We start from the raw sequence: 19,585 nt of genomic DNA on the forward strand, positions 1-19,585 counted from the left end.
GGTTCCAGGATGGGACCCATGGCGACATACTGGTGAGACAGGCTAGGGCGCGGCAGGGTGTCCAATCATGTGATTTATGATGGCATGTACCTCTCTCTCTTGAAGCTCGAGCGAGCTCGCGTATCAGGTACTCGTCTATTTGTACACTCTTCCGTACCTTATCTCTTTCTGCGGCCTCAGGCACCACAAGTCCTTTTCCCGCAGCCTCAGGCACCGACGGGCAATCGCAGGCCCCATCAATCTCCAATGCAGTCAATCAGCGCGTGCGATACAGCAATACCGACGCACGCACTAACGAACCGCCTGGCAGCGCTACAGTACCTAGGCCTAGATCTTGCCGCATATCATATCAGGCACGAGCACGATCCCGCGCCACACGACCGACGCCCGCACGCCACTGTACATACGTACTGGCGGGAATTGGGCGGTTGTTGCTCTTAAAAGGCCACTTTGCGTTGTCGGTGCTTTTGCTCACTGCATCTTCATGGCCAGGCTCGACATTGACGTCTCAGGACATGCTGGCCGCTGGATTGGCTGTTGGGTTAGGCGAGGGGCTGAGTACCAGATAGTTTGCCGTAGCCGCAATACAATCCAAAAATACACTGCCTTATCAATTCCTTATCCACAAACGAGCCAACCAACAGCCATCGCTTAACCTCGCTTCAACCTGCAAGCCTGGCGGAGAAACGAAAACGCGAGCTTGCAATTGTTTTCCAGCCCAGATGCTGAGACTGCAGGGCATCACAACTGAGATCCTCATGTATTCTTGTATTTCCGTCAACGTAGCACAGGTCGGCAAAGTAGCGCAGCATCAATTGAACATGTCAGAAAACAAGAAATACATCTATTCTACTCGTCAACATGTCTATCCCACACAATAAAGCAGCCATCTAGTCTTTCCCCTTCAAAAGCGTCGGCAGCGACAAAATCTCACCAGCACCAACAGTACTCGCCAAATATTCGCACACAAGCCTGTTCAATCCAGCCTCGCGTGCCTTTTCAAGCCAAACCTTTGACTCCAGCTCATCAAACACGCCGCCCTCCGTCCTTTCCATGTATCTTCCAAAGTCCCCAAGGGGCACCTTTTCATCACTGCAATGATGCTGATACGATACACGCCGTGTGGCATCTTTTCCATCTGCGCTCACAGAGGCCACCGCCGCATCAGCAATGTCCTTCGCTACGGATCGCACGGAAACAAAGTCGAGTGCGCCGCTGATGGCCTTGGGGAATCGCGGTACCGCTTTGAGAAGCCTGGAGTAGTTGTGCAATGATGCTACAATGTCCATTTCTGGTGCATCAACCCCAATGATGCTCGTTGGTCGATGGATCCAGCTGCGTGCTCCGTGATCGTCTGCCAGTGATTCCAGAAAGGCCTCGCTCATCCATTTAGACGCTGCATATCCGTTTCGGCCATCTTTGGGTAGATTGTCGAGGCCCTGGATTGATGTTTCGTGGAGATGCTTGCCGACATGGAAATGTGCCACGGAAGCAGTCGAAACAAGGTGAATTGGAATTGATCTTGCAAGTGCCATCTCGGCCAGGTACCGAGTAGAAAGAACATTTGGTCGACGTAGCGAGCGGTAAGTCTTCATGAATGATACATCTGCGCCGTTGTGCACTACAACGTCGGCACGAGCAACCAGATCCTTCAACGCTGAAGACGACAAGCCGAGGTTGCGGTCTCCAAGATCGCCGGCATGCTCGATAATTTTGGGACTGGATACATCGACATGTCTCGGTTCCCCATTGACTCCGGGCCGTATCGCCACGCAATGTATTTCGCCGACTCTCTCATCATTGACAAGATGTTGGAGCATGTGCCGTCCCAAAAAGCCAGTTGCTCCCGTCAAGATGACTGAAACGCCTGATTTCGTTGCTGGTGTTTTATCCGAAGAAGAGTATGATTGCGGCATTAAACCATCGCAGAGGGACTTTAATTCCTTGCCCCAGTCAATACTTTGGCCTTGCACCTCATTCTTCGACCCATCTGCCTGAATCTTTGACGCCATATCGCGGACTGTGCTCACTTGGAACAGCTCGGGCAATGTCAAATCAATGCCAAAGGCCATTTTAAGCTCAGAACGCAACTTGAGAAGGAGCAGAGAATTACCACCGACAAGGAAAAAGTCGGAATCGGCAGACAACTGCATCGGCTGGATTGCGGTGGGGAGAACATCCTGCCAGACAGACATGACCCGTGCTTCCAGGTCGGTAATGTCCTCATTGCGTTCATTGCCGCTCTCGCTAGATGGAAGTGGTAGATTGTTAATCTTGGACCAATCCTTTTTACCGCTAGCATTCCTCGGAATTTGATCGATTGCAACAATGTGTGCTGGACACATGTACGCTGGTAGAGGCAGATTTGCTCCAAGCTGGCCGAGGAACGCATTCTTGTCTTGAGTGAAATCATCTGAAAAGACGACAAACGCTGAAAGCATGTCAGAGCCGCGAAGGGACACGGCAGCATCCACAATAGCTGATCTAGCCGCCTCGATAATCACGTTTCCAATCTCTTCCAGCTCAATGCGCATTCCACGAATCTTGACTTGCGAGTCGCCCTCCAATCGGCCCATAAAGTCCAAAAGTCCGCTTTCAAGCATGCGGCCCCTATCTCCGGTCCGGTAGAGCTTGTCCCATCCCCAAACAGCAATCTCATGCCTGGGTGAAATGGTGTTGGCGATGAACTTGGTCGCAGTCTCTTCAGGTCGGTTGACGTATCCAGAGGCAACTCCAGCGCCTCCGATGCAGATTTCTCCCGGAAAGCCAACGGGCAACGGGTTTCCTCGCTCGTCAACCACCACCACAGTATAGTTGGGCTGTACCATGCCCGCCGGACTGGCGGCCTCGGAGTCATCTGTAACATACGGGACCGTATATCTTGTACACGAGAGACTCGCTTCAGCGGGACCGTAGAGATTAATCAGAAGCAAGTCGGAGAGACCTAGCCTTTTGAAACTTTGGCGGAGCTGAGGAGTAATCTTTTCGCCTCCAGAAAACGCAAACTTCCAAGATGTGCACTTTTTGAGTACGTCAGATCCATAGTGAAGCAGGTATAGGTACTCTGAAGGGACAAAAACTGTATAAGTTATGCCCTCCGAGAGTATCAAATTGGCAATCTCCATGGCGTCTCCTCGAGCTTCTTTCGAGGCCACCACAACAGTGCCGCCGTTCGCCAGAGCACTAAATATCTGCTCCAAGTGGAGGTCGAACCCAGACGAGCTCTGCTGAAGAACGACTTCTTTGCCGAGACGATGGGCTTTTGAAATGGCCCAAATCTGGTTCAGTAGAGCATGGTGAGTGAGCAAGACTCCTTTGGGGGTGCCAGTTGAGCCACTGGTATAGATGGCGAATCCAGGCGCATTAGGTTCGGCAACGCATTGAATGGGAGATGGAACGTCCTGCGGTGGTTTTGAGATGCACACCAGCTTGGCTTTGCTCTGCTCGACAGTAGAAGCTAGATTCTCCGCCATAGTCTGAGTTTCTTCTTGGTAGATTATGGCGCTCGGCCAACAATCAGCCACAATAGCAGCAAGACGACGCTCTGGATTTCTCAGATCCAGTGGTACATATACCAAACCCAAGGTTAAGATGGCCATCAGTGCACAGATTGAGTCCGCAGCTGGCTGCAAGAGAATTCCAACATAAGACCCAGCCGGGAGATCGGAAAGTTGACCAGCAATTTGACCAGCCCGCTGCATCATTTGAGAATAGCCTAGTTGCTGGCCGTAGCCGTCTTTAACTGCAATGGAATCCGGGTGCTGTGATGCAATCTCTTCAACTCTGTGCGCAAGAGTGGGTGCTTTCCAGCTTATCTCGAGACTCTGACCACGACCAAGAGAGATGGCGTTTTCAATTTCAGAGGGAGTCGCAAGGAGACAATCCAGTGCCGTCCTGGAGGTGTCGTTGGCAAACCCTTCCACAGTATGAGTGTACCACGTCAAGAGTTTGTTAGTATCGGCAGCGCTATAGAGGTAGCGTTGGGTAGTGAACGAGATGATGGTTCCCTCTGCAATTTCCGAAATGTCTATGATGAGGTCGTAAGGATTACGTGCATCTGTTGTAGATGTCCACTCGATTTCGCAATTACCAAGCGGCATGGTTCTGGATCCTCCCAATCGGTAATTGACAGCGATCTGGAAAAGAGGATTCTGGTCACCAGATCGCGGCACTTTCAAGACGTCTAGAATCGTGTCAAAATCGGCATTCGAGTTGGACAGGGCAGCCAAGGTCATGTCTCGAGTTCGCTTGGCCAACGTTCCAAAGCTTTCGTCGGCAGTCGTGTTGAATCTTAGAGGCAGGATGTTGGTGAAATAGCCCACGGTCGTCATGTCCTCTGCAGTCGCGCGATTTGCATCAAGAATCCCAATAGAAAAGTCATTCACGCCAAGACACCTTGATACAAATGCGGCGATGGACGACAGATAAAAGTGGAAGGACGTCACATGCATCTCTCCGCTGGCTTGTTTGATCTGGCCAACGAGCGATTTGGAGAGCATCACATCAAGCGTTTCTGTGTCGTAAGACTTTAGCAGCTGTCGACACTGGACTCGAGAGACGGGAAACAGAGGCAGAGGTTCGGGAAGAGTGCTGTAGACATCTTTCCAAAATTGCAGCTCGTTCTGAACCTTTGCAGGCGCTGCCTTTTGTTGCTGCTTATTGGCAAGGTCAATTGCTTGCTGAACCGGTGATGAAAAATCGCCGCCCGCGTATGCCTTGTTCAGCTCGCTGAGGAAAATGGCCCAGCTGACACCGTCGAGAGCAATGTGGTGAAAGGTGAAGATAACGTGATGCCGAGTGCGAGATAGAGAAAGTACTTGGATCTTCATCCATGCTCCAGTTTCCAAGCTGAACTCTGCGGTCTTCATAGCATCAAGAGTAGCCTGGATTTCCGCATCGTCTTGGATGTTCTTGTGCTCTACAGCAATGCGCGCTTCTTTGCCAACTCCTTGCATGGCCTTTCCAGTTGCATCATTCAAAAAGAAACAACTTCGTAGACCTTCGTGCTTTCTGGTAATGGTGCTGAGCGCTTTCTTCAGTCTGCCCATATCGAACGGGCCTTGTAATTTACCAGACATTGTGACGTTGTACGTGGCTTTATCCTCCAGATAGACGTGCAGAAAGTACAGGCGGCTCTGGCCCGGAGTCATCTCGCCAACTCGTTCGTATAAAGGTTCCTCCAGTGATGCCGTCTCTGAAACTGAAGACGATCCCGTAGAAGCTCTGGACATGAGCGCACTGGCATTGTCTTCCATCTTCAAGGTAGAGACCTCGGTGGGCGCTGCAGACGGAACCTTGAGCTGCCGCACATGTGCTGAGCTCAACAGCTCATTGTTCACTGCTGGAGCTGCATCAGCTGTTGGTGCAGCCGTTTCAGCCGAGGAAATCAGCGTCGGTGGAAGCAGCACCAGAGCGTCTTGGCATATCTCTGCAAGAGAAGCACCGCTCAAGATCTTCAAAACCGGCATGTCGACATTCACCTCTTTCAAAAACCAGGATCTAATCTCGACAGATACTAGGGAGTCGATTCCCAACACCAACAGCGGAGTAGAGTGATCAATGACGTCGGCGTGGACTTGGAGAATCATGGCGAGCTTTTCTGCACAGGCGCCCTGCAAGATGGCCAGAGCATCTTCGCTATTCTTCGCTGCGGCCAGTCTGCCCTTGACACTCTGTGATGATTGAGCCTGGTGATTATCTGCGTCTTCTTCATTGGTCTCGTGTCGCACATAGGTTGCAAATCGAGGATTGCTGTACCACGGCGCATTGGGTTCCTCTCCGATGCCGATGATAATCTCAGGATCCTCCTTGGAAGTCGGCTGACCTGCGGCAATGGCTTCGGCAAAGACACCGTGGAACTCTGGTTCGGATATCCTCATGTATCCGAATTTCTTCAAGTGGTCCTCGTACTGCTCCAGATTGCGGTCGACGAAACCCACACCGAGGAGGAAAGCAATGTCAATGATGGACGCTGCAACGCCCCTCTGCTTTCGCTGGCGCACGAGAGAGTGCATGTACATGTTTGCCGCAGCATAGTTAGACTGTCCCGGATTGCCCATGACACAAGTTAGAGATGAGAAGCAGATAAAAAAGTCCAAAGGAGTGGAATGGAACAGCTCATCCAAATTTTGCGTTCCCTTGACTTTGGGCCTTGATGCCACCTCAAAGTCTTCCAAAGACATGTTTGTGAAAAGCTTATCGTTCAACACCATAGCAGCATTTGCCACGCCGGCAATGGGTGGCATTGTCTCAGAGACTTCTTTGTGCAATCTCAGCAACCCTTCTTTGTCGGTAATGTCAAGGGGGAGAACCTTGACATTGGCACCCCGGCGTCTCAGATCTTCAAGCACCGCCGTGTCAACTCTACCGGGGCTTCGGCTGGTGACTACCAAGTATCTCGCTCCATGCTTGACCATCCAATCACAGATTGACATGCCCAGCTGAGAAGCTAAACCAACGAGAAGATATGTCTTGTTTGCCACAAAAAGGTCGGACGGCCTGAGAGGGCTGATCTTTGATTCCACCGACTCGGCATCATTCCAGTTCAGCATGGTTGTCAATGAAGCTTGACCAGCCTGCTTGTTGATCTCAGCTACAGAGATGGAGGCATTCTCCATGGGGAATTTTGGCAATCCAGTTGAAACATGGTGCCTCGTAATCTTGAGCAAGTCACCCCATCTGTAATTCATCAATATGGCATCATCTTCACGCACACTTCTAACTGCGTCAAGGCTCTCAAAGCCCTCAGCGATGTGTGCTAGGACGCTGTTGTCTTGCCCTAGATTCACAAAAACTTCAATATCCTCAGGAAGGAGAGATAGAATATCTCTTTCGTTGGCGTATGAGTGAATAAAGACTTGAGCGGGGTCAAAATTGCTGTCTTCTTCCGAAGATGTGCTAAAGAATACGTCAATTCCTTCAGCAGCGGCGACGTGTGCAATAAGCTTGGCTAGCAAAACATCGGCATCATGGACCCAAATGCGGCATCTGATGCCAGAAATGATGCTCTCGGCAATAAGGACTCCAAAGAGCACTTGGGAATCAGTTACGAGATCAAAATCCTCGGGGAGATGCCACAAATCCGAAACCATTACACTCAGAGTTGACAGAACCGAAGGAGAGAATATTGCGGCTTTGCGACCTGTTCCGACAACCGTTCCTAGGCAGAGATAGAGAGCTTTGCTCTTTAGAGGCCTGAAAGGTAGCAGAGATGAGGCGTGAACTCTGAATTGTGCATATTCAGATGAAGTATCGGCATTTGAAACATCGGCATTTATCGAGCCTTGCACTCTTTGGAACGAATATGAGCCTTCGTCGGCCACGAGCTCGACACGGTTCTCGGCCAAAGATAATGGACTCATAATATCTCTTCGAACGGAATTGAGTCTGTCATTCATTTCGTTGCTGGCAACAATTCTTGGGATGTAGAGACCGCTCTTCTCCACCGCAAGCTCCCATTCGTCAGCCCAAAGCACATCCTCGAAATCGGCAGAGTTGACGCAAATTGTACGCAGTAAAGTCTCAGAAAACAATCGAGGGTCTGGGGTCATTGTGTCCACATCCAAGAATTGAAGTCGCAGGTTGGGCAGTTCGTGCATGGCGGCTCTACCAAGGCCAACAACCATGTTGCTCAGCGGATTCTCAGCGCGACACCCACGTGTAGCCCAAAGGACAAATCTGGCGTCTTTAAACACTGACTGGACGCCGCTGAATCTCTCTGGCGTGATATCTTGGAAGGTTGGGACATCCAGCTCAGAGAGAACCAACACAGTAGCTCCGTCTGGGACCTCTGTAACGTCTTCGAGCTTGTTGATGAGGGTAACATTGGAAGCGATGGGCTGGAGGAGGCCTTTGGCTGTCTGTGCAATCTTTTCGACTTGGGATGATTGCCCACCTATTATGATCAAATCATCGACAGGAGGTATCATGTCAGTCCAAGCGGTGGGATCACGCAAGACGTTGATGCGCTCGTCGACCGCCTGGCTGACGATGAGCGACGCAAGATATCTTTTGGGGTCGTGATAATCTCTGTACGCCGCGTCCACTCCAGAGAAACCAGTGGCGAGTAGATCTTTGTTCCATCTTTCTTCATCAGTTGTGGGACAGTAGACACGCCCATCATCACGTCCAAGCCACCATCCGGGTAGATGAGAAGAGATGAATTGCGGCAAAACACCGTCGTTGGTAACTTCGTTGAGAATCAGGTAACCCCCTGCCTTTAGAAGAGTTCGGCAATTAGCTAATGTCTTTTTCAGAGACTTGGTCGCGTGCAGAGCGTTTGAAGACATGATGACATCAAAAGAATGTTCTTCAAAGCCCTGTCCCAGGGGATCACGCTCAATATCTAGCACCGCCCATTCCATCATGGATGAGTACTCTCGGAACCGCTCCTGCGCAGCTTCAAAGAAACCAGCTGAGATATCTGTATAGGTATATGAATGGCAACGGCCGACAAGTTCCTTGAGCATATGAACACTGGCACCACCAGTGCCAGCACCAATTTCCAGAACTTTCAAGCGCGGGTAACGGTGAGCCAGTTGACTGGTTACCGTGACAAGATGACCGTAAGTCTGTCGGAATGGAACGGCTTCGGCGTAAAGCCTCGTGAGCATATCGTCTTGCATCATGACCTGCAGGGCTGGCAGCTCGCCTCGCAGAATCGACGGCTGGACTTCTCCGAGTGCTGATATCATCTGCAGTTCTACCATTCCTGGATATTTTGCCCTCCAAGCTGCTGCATCCTCCGCCGTATCAGTCGCCCATTCCTTTTTGATACGTGGGTGTCGTCCGGCTTCAATCTTGGGAAGGAGATAATTCACAATCCAGTCAAATTGGATCTGGAAGTGCTCATCCATCTTGGGGATATCTTCTGGCTTGATCGCATCACGGAGTCGCCTGTGGTAGAAGTAGGCAAGACGCTCACAAGTATCGCCATACTCGACCTCTTCCTCGGTCAGGTACTCAATCTTCTCAGGATCAATGCCACTAGCAATGTCTCTCTTCCAGACAGTCTTTGCAAAAAGCTTCCGATCGTTCTGTGGAGTGGCCTTGGTAAAAGAAGAACACGTTAGAGCGTGCAGCTGGATCTGTGGGTGTCCTACAGCAGTCGAAGTAATGTCAACGTCACCCTGGATCTTCTTTGAGTTGGCATCTCTGAGGTAGCAGTCCGCAAGCAGCTCAGAAGACGTATCTGCAAATGCAGAGGCTTCCAAAGCAGCAGGATTGATGCGAACACGGCGCACGTTAGTCGGAAGATATGGGGTCCATAGCTGGCCATCTCCAGGGAATGCCATGGCAGTGAATATTCCGTGAAAGGCAGCGTCAAGAGTCGCAGGATGCAGGCGGAGCCTATCGTTTTCAAGGCGCTTAAGTGTCACCGTCGACACGTTCAGTCGTCGTTCAACAGCCTCAATTGTAAAGTCTCCCGTGTAGCGAAGGCCGACCTGCTCCATGTACTTGTAAAGACGATCTACGCCAACAGGTTTCATTGGTAGTTTCGGCGCAATCCTGGGTGGCAAGGCATCTACCGCAGGCTTTCCAAGACGAACGATGGCACGTCCAGTGAAGTTCGTACTCTCAGAGTGTTCGGAGACTTCTCCGTCCACTTTGCAGCTGTAGCACGAGTATTCAGCCGTGATCTTATCCGAGTCTCGATCTATGACTCGGATCGTGAAAGTCACTTCTGTGCCAGCTGCGTCATCTTCCAGAGTAATAGCGCGGTGAATGACTAGATCCTCAAGCTCGACAAGCCGCACCTCTTCGTGCTCAGCCGCAAGACGGATGGATGCTTCATAAGCCATGGACACGTATCCAGCTGCTGGGAAGAGGACTTGGTTCTGGAAGATGTGTCCTCGCAGCCATTCCATTTCCTGAATTCTCATCACATTGCGCCAAGTGACCTCGCGATTGTTTCCGTGGGATGTAGGATAGCCAAGCAGTTCGTGAATCGGGTTTTTGCGAGAACGATAGATTCGCGACTTTCGGGACTCTTTCCACAACTTACTAGCATGATCCCAAGGGTAGGGTGGGAGCCCTTTAAGGGTCATGGCTGGACCAACGTCATCTCCAAAGCATGCCTTTCTAAATCCAGCAAAATCCACGACGGGAGAAGAAGAGTGGAATTTGGACCAGATAAATCCAAGAGCGTCCGAAAAGGCCTCCATATCATCCTGCCCTCGGCTTAAAACACCAGAATATGGTATATCCAAACCAGTGAGATTCTTCAAGCTTTCCGATGCAGGTGCCTTGAGAGCGAAATGCGGTCCTACTTCCAATGCAATATCGTGACAGTGCTCTTCAGTAACAGCTCTGTCAATAGCTTGCGAAAAGAGCACCGGCTTGACCATATTATCTACCCAGTAGGTATCCTTGAAGGCATCCATATTGTCAATCGAGCGACCGTTTGAACCATAAACACTGGAGTACCACTTGCACTTTAGCTTGTCAGTGTTAATTTGCATATGTAGCTTCTGCAGAGATTCAAGATATGGCCCTGCACAGGGCTGCATATGATGCGAATGGTAGGCCTTGTCAACTTTGAGAAGTCTTGCAAATGACTGCTGGCTATCAAGTAGCTCCTTGGCTTCATCAACGGCATCTGCATCACCAGAGAGAGTGACGCTGGATCGAGAATTGCTAGCTGCTACATGGATTCGGCCAGCAAGCTTCTCTTGTGAGCAGAAAGCACGCGCTTGCTCCAGTCCCATGCCAACTGCCATCATCTTGCCTTTCTGACCGTTCGGTCCACCGGCCAAGTGAGCGTGAACACCACGATAGTACGCAATCCGGATCGCATCGGCAGCCTCGACATAGCCAGCAGCATAAGCCGCACCAATCTCTCCAGATGAGTGACCGACAACAGCGCTGAATGTGATGCCCGAGGCATAGAGAAGATCGACAAGCGCAACCTGCAGGGCGGTGCATAAAGGCTGTGAGATGGCCGCCTCGTGTATTCTGGACTTTTCAGGTGGCGCAGTCAGTTCAGACACGAGCGACCAAGATGGTGCATCGGGCAAGTTCTTCAGGGAGTCTTCGAGCTTATCAATTGTGCGTTTGAAGCTGGCCGACTTCTCATAGAGACGACGTCCCATCGAAGGCCATTGCGCACCCTGGCCTGTAAATACGCCCAATATCCGCGCTGGAAGATGTTCCGTAACGTGGATTCCTTTTGTAGCGATTGAGTTTGACTTTGAGTCCACGTCATCTAATTTCTCGATGAGTCCTTCGACAGTAGATGAAGAAACATACGTCTTGTATGGGAATTGTGTGCGGCGACACTGCATCGTCCAGGCTAGGTTAGAGATATTTGCCATCTTGCCAGCCTTCAACGCTTCAGACATGTGGCGAGCCCTGGCCAACAAAGCCTTCTCTGTGTTGGCAGATAAAGTAAGCGGGCCACAGGGAACTTGGAGAGCGTCATCCCGTTGAATATCCTCAGGAGCCCAGCTCTCAAGGATGACGTGTGCATTGGTTCCTCCAAATCCGAAGCTGTTGACGCTTGCACGTCTTGGAGTTCCAGGAGGCAGTGTAGGCCATGCTCTGGCCTTTGTCGGTACGTGGAGGTTGGTGTAGAATGGCGAGATTTTGGGGTTTAGTTTGTTAAAGTGCATATTGGGGGGGATTATTCCGTTCTGGATAGCCAGAGAGGCTTTCAATAACCCAGCCAGCCCGGCAGTCCCTTCCAAATGGCCAATTACTGTCTTTATCGATCCAACATAAAGAGGTTCATCCGCCTCAAGACTCGTAGTACGATCTTCGTCTTCGTCGTATTCTGGGAAGAATGCGTCTCTGACCGCCCTAGCTTCGATGGCTGGAAACGATGTTAATTGTTATGGTTGGAAAATTTGGGTGGTTGAAATTACTTACGATCTCCAGCCATAGTTCCTGTGCCGTGAGCCTCAAAATACTGGCAGCGTTCTTCCTTCTTCCGCCAATCCAAGCCAGCTCTGGCATAGGTTGACCGAATTAACGCTGTCTGTGATGTAGAGCTGGGCATGGTAATACCAGATGTGCGCCCATCCTGGTTGACGCCCGTTTCTCGAATGATGCATTCAATATGATCACCGTCTGCAATCGCTTGGCTCAGGGTCTTGAGAAGCACCGACGCAAAGCCTTCACCTCGCGCGTATCCATCAGCTCCAGCGTCCCACATGCGTGATCTGCCTGTCGGAGATAACATGTGAAGCTGTAAAACCGGCCGTATCAGCATCCAAAGACGGCTTTAATTGTCCTGATAAACGTACCTTGGATTCGAGGATATATGGATCAGGGCCGAGAATCAAATTCACGCCGGCTGCCACCGCCAGTGACGACTCTCCGCTCCTCAGAGTTTGCACAGCGTGATGCAACGCTACCAAGCTTGACGAACATGCCGTGTCTATCGTGGATGATGGTCCTTTCCAGTCGAAAAAGTACGACACTCGATTAGACAGAATGGCTCTCGAAATACCGGTCGCTGCATACTGTGGTGCACTGTCTACGTCTCGCAGTAATAAATCGGAGTAGTCCTGAGTCATCTGTCCCACAAAAATGGCCGTCTGAGATCCCTTCATCTCTTGGATCGAGTATCCTGCCGCTTCGAGGCACTCAAAAACAATCTCCAGTAGCATGCGCTGCTGGGGATCCATGGACTCTGCTTCTTTCGGATGGATATTGAAGAAGTTGTGGTCGAATTCTCGGAAATCTTCGTCGAGGAGATAGGAATGTCTCACATTCGTGCTCTAAAGGCTCCAAAAACCGTTGTCAGTCTTTCTTTCAATTTTCCAGAACAATGTGATTGTTGCTTCTTACGCCGTGGTATTCTCCATTATCGTTGTAAAATCCTTCTGGGTTGAAACGACTCTCTGGTATCTCCTTGAGAATATCCTTGGGGTTCTTTAGCAGCTCCCATAGCTTCGATGGGGAGCTTGAGCTGCCGGGGAAGCGACAGCTGCTTCCCACAATGGCAATGGGTTCAGTGGTGAACTCAGACTTTGCCATTTTTGATGTCTTTTGGAACGCGATCTTGGTATTCCCAATGAGCAATGGCAGCTTGTTTCTTAAGATGGCCCAAAGAACACCAACTATGTCTACTGGACTGTCACGAAGAAGAGGACGAAGCTACAGTCTTGAGTATTCATCACTAGCTACTCGACGAATGCGAATTATTTTTGGAATAGTCTACTACGTATGTTAGAACAGTCTTACATACCGTCGGGCATTTTTATCCAGCCATCAATTCATTGATACACCGGCTATCGCAACGGGACTTGCGCGCCGCTCCGGCCATCGCTACCATACTAGGCAAATCACCATTTCATGCTCACATACTGACGGTCGGTGCAATATGCTTACTGTGGAGTTGAGAATGGCCCCGCCGACCGGCCGGCCGATTATTGCGGGCTTGGATGTCGGCAGGTTGCTGACTGTATCCCGTACTCATGAGAGCTACCTTTCCGATCAAGGCGCAGAGCATTCACAGGATTTTTAAGTGTTCCAGAGCTACGCCTGGGATCTGATGTAGACAATATGGATAAGACTCTAGTGATGAGCAACGAACACGCATACATACGGGAAAGTTTGCAAAGCTGTGACTTACGCAGTGTTTGAAAATCATGACATTCCGAAGCACCTTGGTGGGCAAAGACGTTGGCCAATATGAACTGGTCCACGGGGTTCCAGTTCCAGAGGCAGGGCCCGATCAGGTCGTCTGCAAGGTTGGAGCTATTGCCCTGAACCCGACAGACTGGAAGATGGTGGACTTTTCTGTGGTGCCAGGCGCAGTTGGTGGACACGATTTTGCTGGAGAAGTGGTTGAGGTTGGGCAAGGGGTGACGCGATTGAAAAAGGGCGATAGAGTGCTTGGGCTTGCGATTGGCTTCAATGCGGATGATATGAGGATGGGCGCCTTCACCGACTACGCCGTCACATACGCCCATGGCGCTTGGAAGATACCAGATTGGATGTCATATGATGAAGCGGCTACGTATGGTGTCGGAATTGGAACAGCAACATTAGCGCTATACCAAACACTTGCTTTGCCGCCTCCTATCGTGGACGACGATGGCAAGGTTACAGCCAAGAAGCTGAAGAAGCCGGTGTATGTGCTAGTAGCAGGAGGTGCGACTGCAACTGGCACCATTGCCATTCAACTGGCCAAAGCGTAAGTGAATCCCCAAATACGCCCAAATTTATATCAAGTTCAAAGGTATTGACGGAAAGTTTCAGTTCTGGCCTCACCGTGGTAACAACCTGTTCTCCTCAACACAAGGATCTCCTTTTGTCTCTAGGCGCCACCGCCATCTTCGATTACAACTCGCCAAACTGCGCCATAGAAATCCGCAATTACACCAACGATACCCTTCAATACGCCTTGGACTGTGTAACCGAAGCAGGAACCATGAAAATGTGTTACGACGCCATCGGTTCTGCCGGTGGTCGCTACGTCGGGCTTGAGCCGTTGGCCACACATATCCAATACACGCGTCGAACAGTTCATGCAGACTGGGTCATTGGCCGCACGCTCTCAGGGCTTCCCGTACGGCTAGATGGAGCTTATGGCCGACCAGCCAGACCTCAGGATCGCGAGTTTGCCGAGGTATTCTTTGCTCTATCGGAGCAGCTCATCGCACAGGGCATGCTAAAGCCGCATCCAAGAGAGCTACGGACAGGTGGTTTAGAGGCATTGGTTGAGGGAATTGATGACCTTCGAAAGGGCAGGGTTCGAGGAAAGAAATTAGTTTATCCTTTAGCATGAGGTCCGCAAGTATGTTTTAGCCATTTCGACAAGCCAGATTAGACGTGTGCATTGGTTCGGTTGATACTGTCATGTATCAGGTTATTTTACCTACCCTAAAACAATTGAAAGGGCGATGTCTTGCACCAACCAGGTATCACGTAAATCTAACTTGAAGTCTTTTTTTCTTATTGACATACTATCCAAGTATTCTGAACGGGTGTAGCAAAGCGTTTATGTCATTTGATGCTCACGCGGGCGAGTTGTCTATATATTTGTGTGTAGTTCATTATTATAACCATCATGTCAACAATGCCTCATTGGACATGTCATTTAAAAACAAATAAAAATAATAAGCCGCTCAGTAATGAGTCTTTGATCAATCTCGCCCATCCCGATGATGAATTTAATTGATTGCATTATATCAGGGTAGCCTCGTGGGACTGGGTCCATTTCGATAGCACAATCAGCGCCAATCATCCATTGAGACACCTTCAGTATTCGCTAGGCTGGTTCTCATTCCTCAGCCGAAAAGACTCCAAAATGACAGACTTCATAGAGTCGTGTGTAATAGGAATGTCCCGGTCACCGATTTTCTGCGCCCTGACTTCATCTTCCGAAGCCCAAACAAAATCCCGGTGCTCAGCCGCATCCAACGTAACTCGACTCACACTTTCGACCTCGACTTCGAATGAAAACCTACAAAGCCATAGTGTTTCCGTACTATTTGGGAATACTTGCAGATCCCTTCCCCCTAGCCCCTCTGTAACGGGCCTGACAAAACGTCTTGCGACAAGCCTCGTTTCCTCCCATAGTTCCCGTGCAGCGCCGTGCAGAATAGTGGCATCGCCGTCATCAGCAGCGCCGCCAGGTATCTCCCATCTGTTTGGCATGGAATCATGGCTGGCGCGCTGTATGAGGAGGACCTTGCCTTCAGGGCTAAACACGATGCAGCCCGTCGCCAACCTGTCTAACTCGATCTGGCGCTCCTCAAGCTTCACTTTGTGCGTATCGAGCCATTGTTGAACCGGTACACTCCAATCGCCAAGGCCATCATCGATGTTGAAAAGGAACTTGGGTGGCAACGCAGGAGATTCTTGTGGGGAGCTGATTTGCGTCATGATTCGTTCAAGACGTTGACTGAAGCGTGAAAATGTGAAAATGGTATGAGATGGGCTTATTAAATTCAGATACTTTGCACTTGCGATTGATGTGATCAGTATGAAAGGTAAGGCTCGGGTGTGGTTTGTCGTCTTTGATGCGCCGCTGCCTGATTGTATCGCTCCAAGGTCGACTAAATTGTTCTACGCTGACCCCTTGGTTCGCCCTCAGTTCACTGTATTGCAAAGCCTCCATATGCAAGTTGCGTTTGGGAGGGAAGGGCGGCTTGAGGTCATTCATTGGTGGTTGTATGCATTAGTGAACCGAAAGGTTCCCCTGTGGCTGAAAGCTGAGGCAATATCGTGCCATCTGACGAGGTCAACTGTGGCCTAGAATTGCTTAGGGTCTCATCAAGGGTCGTACTGCATCGAGCTGAAGGGTGCTTCCGTAGGGATTGGCACCGCATGAGTCATTTTTCAAGGGGGTCAAACGACCCCGGTTGCTAAACTACCAATAAAACAAATAGTTTTCGCTTCATCTCATTTTTCTCATCGTTTTTCTTAAACGCCAAGGGCGACAAGGCATCCAGCTGAAAGCCAGCTTTACCATCAGGCTGACTGTTGTCATTTGTCAACGCAAGATACGAGTATAGTTCAAAGTTCTCGTCTCTAAAGGAGCGGGGTCTATAAAGATCGTAGCCCTGCAATAACAGTTGTGCAGTTTCCACAATATACGCCAAGTTTGATCTTCTAACCGCGTTGTACTGTAAATATCCACCATGCGAGGTCCAGACAGATTCTCTGACGCGTCAATTTTCATTCCCCAGCCGTACATCGCCAACGTCTCCGCAAGAAAACTGGGCTACCAATACCAACCGTTCCAGGACAATGTGTCTATTAGAATATTTACTCTAGCCCCCGGGAAACCATCTGAACCCTTGAGAGGAACACTGGACGCTATCCAGATTGATGAAGTAGGAAGCTACGAGGCGATATCATATGTCTGGGCGGAACCTGGCCCGCTAAATTGCAAATACGAGATTGTGATCAATACCGATGGTGACGATGAGAGGCTTTTAGAACTGAAGGAAGGGGGAAACATCTTCGCGGCGCTGAGGCGCATCCGTCTTCCGGATCAAGGGCGCCGTATCTGGGCCGACCAAATTTGTATCAATCAAAACGACTTGAATGAAAGAAGCCAGCAGGTGCAATTTATGAACAGGATTTACAAGGATGCGTCCCACGTCTTGGTCTGGCTTGGGCTAGATACTAATGGAGAAGCCACTTCAGCGTTCTCTTTGATACACAATCTACACGCAACGCTCCAAAATGCCGGCGGTGCATCCCATGCCCGGCCCGTGGATAACCTGGAACAGGAAGTGAAGAACAACAGAAAGGCACTACAGAGTCTGACTAGTCGTAACTGGGTAAGCAAGAACTGAGGGAATGATGATGTGTAACGTGAGGCTGAATGGACACTGACGTAAATGTAGTTTAAACGTGGTTGGATCGTACAAGAGATTGGAACCGCCGCACCTGCGACAATGTTCTGGGGAGATGCAGAGATTGACTGGACGATACTGCATAGCGTTTGCGAATCCCTCACAGACTATCACCATCTCCGTAAAGAGCTAAATATCAACACCTCCGACATCAAGTTCCTATTCCAGAGATTCATCGAGCCAGACGCAACTAGCCATCACGCAAACCGATTCAACTTTGTATATGAGCTTCATCGAGCACGCAGCTTAAACTTCACCAACGACAGAGACCGCATTTTTGCTTTTCTCGGACACTATTCTCTCATTTCGGCCGACTCGCTGAACCACGAGCTTGCATCGATCACGCCTAATTATACAATGTCTGTAGAACAAGTCTACATTGACTTGGCTAAGCGATCACTGAGGGGAAGCCAGGGGGATTCAGCTCTGATAACATTGGCAGCCGTTCAGCACCTTGTCGGGAGGCTACCATCCAGTGATGGCTCGGCATTGCCTCATGACGGCGGACTGCCATCTTGGGTGCCAGATTGGAGGACGTATCAAGGTTTTATTCTTTCAGAGCCTATCAATCCACATCGAGCTCATGGTTCTTCAACGCCAAAGCTGCAGATCGACGACGACTCCACCTTACTTCGCATATGGGGCGTAGATGTCGACACGATTGAAGCGTGCTCCCCGCCGCTGAAAAATAAAGACTTCCACGGGAAAAGTCACATGATAGAATTCCTCTGGAACGAGATTTGCCAAAAGAAGAGCTTCAATCTAGATGATGAATATCGCAACGGCCAAGAGAAAGCTTTCTTTGCATTCATGCAAACTCTTAGCAATGGCTGTGTGCAGATTGCTGGACGGGAAGGAATCTCATACACCGAGATTCCAGCCTCTAGATGGCTTGAACAGGCAGCAATGTACCTCATTGGAGCCCTTGGAGACTCAAGTACCGTATCATCAGAGATACAGACACTCGCAGCTGAGGCCAAGTGCAAGCACGAGAAAGAGGAATGGAGCCGTTCGGCTAATGGGGCGTCAAAGAATCGCATCTTTGCGCGAACGAAGAGCGGATATTATGTTCTCGGGCCTGCAGTCATGGAGAAGGGCGACATTGTATGCGTTTTGTTTGGTGGCAAGCTACCATTCTGTCTGCGGCCGGTTGGAAAGCGGTATCTGCTTGTTGGCGAATGTTACACCCATGGGTTGATGAAGGGAGAGGCATTGGGCATGGTGGCCCGTGGAGAATTGTCCGAGAGGAAGTTTGAGATTGTGTAGAGGGATATGGCAACTAAACATGTATGCGTAGTATGCCAATTAGATGAGATACACTCGTTCAGTTACGGTTATAAGTCTCCTGGACTTTTATCCCGTCTTGAAATGACTAAATGCTGCGAGCACTATACACTCCAAGTCCGTCGTCGTAAACTCCAGCTCCATGTCCTTTATCCTCTTAGCCTTGACTTCTTCTTCACTGGCCCACACAAAGCATTGATGCTCTCGTGGGTCCAAAGTTACATCCATGCGGCCCTCGCTGTTGGTCTCGGCCTGCACTGGGAACACAAACTTGCATATTTTCTTCCCAGACCTACTCGAGAGGAAGTAAGGTTTTCCGACAGGAGCCCCCAGATGGACTGCTTTCAGGCCGGATTCCTCCCATAGCTCGCGCGCCGCAGCGTGCAGGATGCTCTCGTCGTTGTCGTCACAGCCGCCCCCAGGGACCTCCCACTTGTTGGGCATGCTATCATGAGCAGCGCGCTGGAGTAGAAGCAAACGAGGACATGATTGGTTGCTCACGTCGAATACGAGTGAGCCAGTCGCGATATAGCCGTATCTCGGATCTGGATGAGCTGCAAGATACGCCTGCTGGGAGACTGCGAATGAAGCGGCGTTGGGATGGACAGTAAACTGGAGGCCTGATGGACGCTGAGCCTCTGCCGCTCCTGAAGTATTGGTATTAAGCATGACAGATTTTACGGCGGCTCTGGATGTGTTGAAAACAGAATGACGAAGAATACGGTTCATTGATGCATTAAGGCCAAACGCTTCGAAAACTCGCAAAAAGACCAAACTATGATAGTTGAGACTGGCCGATGATGGAAGTCATTCTACATGTATTATTGACGATTGTGGGCAGTAATCATCGGCCGATATTAAGCCGATTGAGTACATCTAGATGTAGCAGCATCACGTGGTTCAATCAGCCATTCAGCTCGCATGCATTGGCATTTTCCTGTATACCTATTCAATATCATACTGCCACCAATATTTGCCCATCTACC

General features: G+C 50.1%; 5 protein-coding genes across 5 annotated transcripts; 2 read left to right on the forward strand and 3 right to left on the reverse strand.

Annotated features, from left to right (window-relative positions):
- Window positions 1–890: 890 nt before the first annotated feature.
- Window positions 891–12,978, reverse strand: Triagg1_9680 (uncharacterized protein; the record flags this gene model as incomplete). Its single annotated transcript, XM_062904664.1, has 4 exons — window positions 891–11,809; window positions 11,866–12,184; window positions 12,243–12,719; window positions 12,790–12,978. The coding sequence occupies 4 exons, from the start codon at window positions 12,976–12,978 to the stop codon at window positions 891–893; spliced, it is 11,904 nt and encodes a 3,967-aa protein (XP_062751368.1).
- A 614-nt stretch (window positions 12,979–13,592) lies between these two features.
- On the forward strand, window positions 13,593–14,734 carry Triagg1_9681 (uncharacterized protein; the record flags this gene model as incomplete). Its single annotated transcript, XM_062904665.1, has 2 exons — window positions 13,593–14,140; window positions 14,206–14,734. 2 exons carry the CDS (start codon window positions 13,593–13,595, stop codon window positions 14,732–14,734), a joined length of 1,077 nt encoding a protein of 358 aa, XP_062751369.1.
- Window positions 14,735–15,207: 473 nt separating this feature from the next.
- On the reverse strand, window positions 15,208–15,834 carry Triagg1_9682 (uncharacterized protein; the record flags this gene model as incomplete). Its single annotated transcript, XM_062904666.1, has 1 exon — window positions 15,208–15,834. One exon carries the CDS (start codon window positions 15,832–15,834, stop codon window positions 15,208–15,210), a length of 627 nt encoding a protein of 208 aa, XP_062751370.1.
- Window positions 15,835–16,592: 758 nt separating this feature from the next.
- Window positions 16,593–18,581, forward strand: Triagg1_9683 (uncharacterized protein; the record flags this gene model as incomplete). Its single annotated transcript, XM_062904667.1, has 2 exons — window positions 16,593–17,240; window positions 17,307–18,581. The coding sequence occupies 2 exons, from the start codon at window positions 16,593–16,595 to the stop codon at window positions 18,579–18,581; spliced, it is 1,923 nt and encodes a 640-aa protein (XP_062751371.1).
- Window positions 18,582–18,668: 87 nt separating this feature from the next.
- On the reverse strand, window positions 18,669–19,328 carry Triagg1_9684 (uncharacterized protein; the record flags this gene model as incomplete). The annotated part of the gene is made up of 1 exon (XM_062904668.1): window positions 18,669–19,328. One exon carries the CDS (start codon window positions 19,326–19,328, stop codon window positions 18,669–18,671), a length of 660 nt encoding a protein of 219 aa, XP_062751372.1.
- Between the last annotated feature and the right edge of the window lie 257 nt (window positions 19,329–19,585).

The sequence above is a fragment of the Trichoderma aggressivum genome (assembly GCF_033847375.1).
Source record: "Trichoderma aggressivum f. europaeum strain CBS 100526 chromosome Unknown scaffold_057, whole genome shotgun sequence".
Taxonomy (NCBI): Eukaryota; Fungi; Ascomycota; class Sordariomycetes; order Hypocreales; family Hypocreaceae; genus Trichoderma; species Trichoderma aggressivum.